The 5,334-nt window shown below is 39.9% G+C and overlaps 1 protein-coding gene across 1 annotated transcript in view; it reads right to left on the bottom strand.

Moving 5' to 3' along the window:
• Positions 1–1,497: 1,497 nt before the first annotated feature.
• LOC119332268 (SPX domain-containing membrane protein OsI_21475) overlaps positions 1,498–5,334 on the bottom strand; it is a 7,045-nt gene continuing 3,208 nt past the window's right edge. The window contains exons 4-11 of the mRNA XM_037605451.1: positions 4,973–5,284; positions 4,707–4,811; positions 4,130–4,587; positions 3,486–3,787; positions 3,159–3,346; positions 2,397–2,587; positions 2,126–2,259; positions 1,498–2,028 (exon numbers count right to left, since the gene is read on the bottom strand). Coding sequence (XP_037461348.1) covers positions 1,790–2,028; positions 2,126–2,259; positions 2,397–2,587; positions 3,159–3,346; positions 3,486–3,787; positions 4,130–4,587; positions 4,707–4,811; positions 4,973–5,284 — 1,929 coding nt within the window. The 3' untranslated portion in view covers positions 1,498–1,789. The remainder of the gene's footprint in view (positions 2,029–2,125; positions 2,260–2,396; positions 2,588–3,158; positions 3,347–3,485; positions 3,788–4,129; positions 4,588–4,706; positions 4,812–4,972; positions 5,285–5,334) is intronic.

The raw sequence follows: 5,334 nt of genomic DNA, 5'->3' as shown, positions 1-5,334 counted from the left end.
GTGTGTGCTGGCTGCCTAAAAGAGGAGCACGTGCCAAATACCAGAAACTACAGGGTCTTTTTTGCAAAAATAAAACATTTTTGCTAGTTAGCCACTTAAATTGGAGCAAGGGTTAAATATCAAAATAATAGGGACTTTTCTGCAAAACTTTCACAAAGGTGAGCGGGCAGCAGCAATATGCGCTCTATTATTAGGAGGAAAAACTAACGCCCACACGTGTGGGCATTTGCACATCGCACACACGCCTCTGTCACCACGCATTTTGCCACGTATGAACAGACATCAGCATAAATCTTTTTGGTTTCGGCTTAAAAATGTTTTATCTCCTAATTAAAAAATCAAATTAAAAATCAATATTCATCATTAAATCCGTCTCGACGAGATCTTCAAAACTAGACCCCGTATTGATATGTTTTGACAAATTTTATTTTTTTGCCCAAAAATTGTCATGATGTTTATACTGTAGTTAGTGCTTAAACTAAAGTTGCCATGTGGCAATTTTAGTTTATAGATCATGGCAATTTTAGTCTTTTTATGATGACAATTCCAGTACTTTGACCATGAAAATATATTTTTTATGAATCATGGCAATTTTAAGTGCATGAATAATGGCAATTTTAGTTTATGATGCATGACAAGTCTAGTTTCTAAATTCTCTGTTTTATAATATGTCAAAATTTACTTTTAAATGTAAAAAAATAACTGAAACATATCATGACAATTTCAGTGTAAACATCATGCCAATTCATGTATAATAGACACGGCAACTTTTAACAAAAAAATATTTCATCGAAATATATTGATATGAAATCTAGGGCCAGTTCTTTTCGGCGATTCTTCCAGAATCGCCCTCCTCCCCAGCTTCTTCCAGAATCGCCACTTCATATTTTTTTTAACAATCCTATCTAGTTAAGGTCTAATTAGTTAGGATTGTAAAGAACATATGGAGTGACGATTCTGGAAGAAGCTGAGGAGGGGAGCGATTCTGGTAGAATCGCCCAAAAAAACTGGCCCCTAATTTCGAAGATCTCATCGCGAGGGAATTAATGGTGAAAACAGATCTTCAATCGAATTTTTCATTTAAGAGATAAAATATTTTAAAAACAAAAAATCCAAAAAGATTTCCACATGCATGTGGTGACATGGCATAGTTTGTGTGTTATAGGGCGTGTGGACGGATTTAGTTCCCACCACACGTGTGGGTGTTAGTGTTGTCCTTATTTTATATCAATAAGTTATGATATATAAAACAGAGTATGGGTATATAAAGACACAGAGACCGATGCAGTCTTCCAAGCCGTTGGATGTGCGATGGAGGGTTGCTGTCTGTTATAACTCCAGGCGAAGTGGTAAGTTGCCGTCCAATGAACATCGCACGGTCAATGATGAGACTGATTTGGCGCCAACGGCCTGGTGTCAGTTTCTTCAGTTAACCACAGAAGAAGTTGTTTTCTTCAGAAGATGCAGTGTGGTTTCTGACAGCGAGGCGACAAGGTATCACTCACCAAGGAACACATTTCAGGCCAAAGTTCAAGTTCAGGAAACCGGATTACATTGGCCAGCGCCGACAAATCAATTTGCTCATTATCACAGACCGAAACCGATCAAAATTTTGCAGGGTGGAGACTGCATCGGGTACATGATTATGCTACACTGACTGAACCAACCGGCATGTACAATTGTCCCTTCGGGCAACCACAGAATCAAAGCCTGCCAGCAGCTAGCTATCGAATTTTCCAACCTGGAACGGATGATGAGAACAGGTAGAGTGGTGATCGGCCGTTGCCATTTAGAAGAGGGAATTGTAGGTCAAGAAGGTGCATGCAATTGATGCGGCACAGATCACCAGGGAGGGCAGTAGGGTGACGTTGAGGAGGCTCCCGATGCCCAGGTACCCCGCTGCGGTGATGGTGCAGTCGGCTACCACCCTCGCCAGGGTGCCTGCCTCCGTCGATAGGAGTCCGCCGTTGTATGTGCCCCGGGATAGGCGGGACGACATCACGCTCGACAGGAGGGAAAGGTTGACACCTGCAATTCATGGCAAGAAATTTAAGCACTCTCCTAGGTGCGAGATAGGACATATGTCACAGGAGTTTATAAACTGGAATGTTCAAATATTTGTTACCTTCAAGAACTTCAGCAGACACAAATGTAATGAGCGCTGAGGCAACATACTGGATAACAGAGTATGTACTCGTGACTTTGAAGCTGAAAATAATGCCCACTAGCAATGTAATTTGAGAAGCCATCAAGAGTTGCCTGTCAAAACATCAACAACTTTGGTAAGCTGTCCATATCTGAAATTTCGTCGGCCTAGCAGCAGAAAACTATTGATGCTTATAGTAGGCTTATAGTAACACGAAAGTGTGAAGGGCTCTGAAGCAATAGAAACAAACCTGTCCTCAAACATGTTGCTGATATATGTTCCAACAACAGCGTTAATAGGAAGCACTGTCAACCCAAGAATTGCCAGAAATATTGCCACTGAGCTCGTGTTCCAATTGAAATAGTGATTGGTAATAACACTTGATTCAGAAAGTAAAATCTCCATCGCGTATTTGAGCATGAAGTATATTAACAATTGAACCTATATAAGCAAAGCACAATAGGTCAACATGCTCAAAAGTGAAAGAAATAATGACCGCGTGATTTGCTTGGATGAGGCTGAATTGGCCTATAAAATAACTGGGGAGATATTTACACTACAGCATGGACAATGTAGGGTTGAAATTTCAAAACCGTCATATGTACTGCTACACCAAGGGCTTGGGGAAAATGCAGATAAACTTTCTTACAATCTACCAGCCTTTACAATCCTGCTGATTCGACTAGTTTCGAGAAACATTCACACTCCGCCACTTAAAATTCTTCAATGCATTCCTAAAAGTACCAGACACAACCCATACTAATCAAAATCACCTGCTGCCATCTTTTAGACCATGAAGCCAACAGTCTTCCTTAAAGATCAGTGATGCGTTTCCTATGTTACTTGGGAAAATATATCAGGACAAAACCTACCTCAAGATCATGTTAAAAGTAAGACACTACGATACTGAAAGAATATTTGACCTAATTCCAACAAGTCACCATTTGGTCCCCAACACAGGTAGAAAAGCAAAAGACACAATCACCGTATAATTTAGCTTAAATGGTAATACCTTTACTGATGGAGTGAGCAATCTGTATGCTGAACCAATCGAAGTTGCAGGCTTCCGAGAATCCTGTGCAGACTCTTCACTATCATCTTCTTCATCATCATCATCATCTTCGTTTTGTTTGCTTTCAGAATCTCCAAGCAATGGCTGTGCAAGTCCATTTTCAACTTGCCCAATATCCACACTTTGTCCTGCCATTATGATGACCATCCAATTAAATCAAGGCAATGGATTAGATAATTTTCTTTATATTGCTCGATACAACAGATTTTCTTTTAAATGCATGTTCCAAGTGGTAAAGAAGGCAGAAGCACAATATATTGGACTTACCAGAAGCACGATTATGTTGGGTATCATCTGCCTCGGTGGCACGATTTGGTTCCTTGAATGAGATGCATAGCCAAACTAAGTACACTAGCCATGCAACTGCCATCAACCAACCAGGTAGAGTCGACTGACTGAAGGTAACCATGTAGATTTTAAATCTCCACTGAAGTAAACCAGCCAGCGCTGGCCCACAAGCCATGCCAAGTGCACTTGCGCTTACGAATCCTGCTGAAGCTTGCATACGTATCCTTGCAGGGACACAATCACTAATGTACCGGCGATTGACAGCTCTTGCAGAACCCAACCTGCATCACAATAATAACTCTAAATTAAACATAAAAGAGCACTCGGAAGAAAGTTAACTGGCACACAGAATTTTAGTGAAGGATTTTTTTCTGAGCGTCAGAATACCAAAATGTCATAGGAAATAGAGTAGCTACTGACATTTCATTGCATCAAACATCATATATCTCCTACGTGCATAATATAGAGCAGACAACCAGATAGACTATGTAAGAAACACTGTTATTACCATACATCTACAGGAACTTCGATAGGATGAATTCGATAGAACATACAACTGAAGCAAACAAATGCTCAGCAGTAATAGATCTATAGTAATAATGCATTTATCCATGGGTACTTACCCACAGAGTAGGCGGCCAACAATGAGGACTGTCAGGGACTTCGTATCATAAGCCATTGCATAGCAGACATTACCCAAGAAAAGAACAATACTGCTGAAAACAAGTGGTTTAAAATATGACTTGTTGGACCATGCACTGAAGTACACTGAAGAAAATACTTGTGCAACGGCCATTGAACCAATAACAACACCACAAACAGTAGAAGCAGCCCCAAGGCTCACTGAATAGTCATCTGCAGTTGGCACAATGATGTATGTGTTGACCATGTAAAGGAATGTGTTCACCAAATTTAGCATAAGGGACACGAAATGGTATTTTTGATCTTCTATTTCTTCCTCTCCTGCAGTACTAGGAGACTCCTCTTGCGCAATTAGGGCATGTTGCCCCAAAAACCGTAGAAAGTTAGTTGATCGTGTCAGTTTATCCACCGATGAATTGATCATATCAATGATTGGGTCCTACAATGGATCAAGAAGCCCGATCAGAGAATATCTTTAAGCATAGCATTAAATCTATTGGATGGGAACAAAAATACTCTCATTTCGGCATCAGGAGAGCAGCAAAGAAAAAAACAAACCTTAAGAGCAGAAGCTGGTTGGTCATAAATTGATAAATAACTTCCTTGACGCTCCTGAAGGTCAGCAAGGTTACGCGACAAGGCTCCCACAACAGCTCCTACACCCTGATTGCAGAATTGATCTTAAGGTAACATATTGATGTATTTGAAGCATAAAGGAACTAGAAGACAGATCATAAGTTCAATAAAATTAAAATATATGAAATGCAAATGAATTGCACAATAAAATAATTGAATGATACTTAAAACTGTAGTTAGTAGATTACCACATGCTTGAAGACCTGCTGTAGCTGAGAATAAGGGTGATTTGATCTACTTGACACGTAGTAATCAGTAAATCTGTAACTGAAGCGTTTATCAAACTTCTTCAAAATTTTCCTAATGCCAGTTGCATTCAGATCGACAAATTTGAGAAGTTTGATAAGATCCAGACCAACTTCTCTATAAGCTTCTCGTAACTCAGCAATGGCAGATATATCTGGCTGTTCTGCTAGTATAGCCCTTTGCTTTCCTAGCTTTTCTATCCTGCTTGCCAGCCTTCCTTGTTGCTCCAACAGAAATAAGACAATCGTCTCTATCTGAATCAACAGAAATAAACCATCAGTAAATTAAATGTGTACGTTTAGAG

Source organism: Triticum dicoccoides, chromosome 7A (genome assembly GCF_002162155.2).
Source record: "Triticum dicoccoides isolate Atlit2015 ecotype Zavitan chromosome 7A, WEW_v2.0, whole genome shotgun sequence".
Lineage (NCBI taxonomy): Eukaryota > Viridiplantae > Streptophyta > Magnoliopsida > Poales > Poaceae > Triticum > Triticum dicoccoides.
The sequence above is the reverse complement of the archived record's forward strand: the minus strand, read 5'-3'. Positions and strand labels throughout refer to the sequence as shown.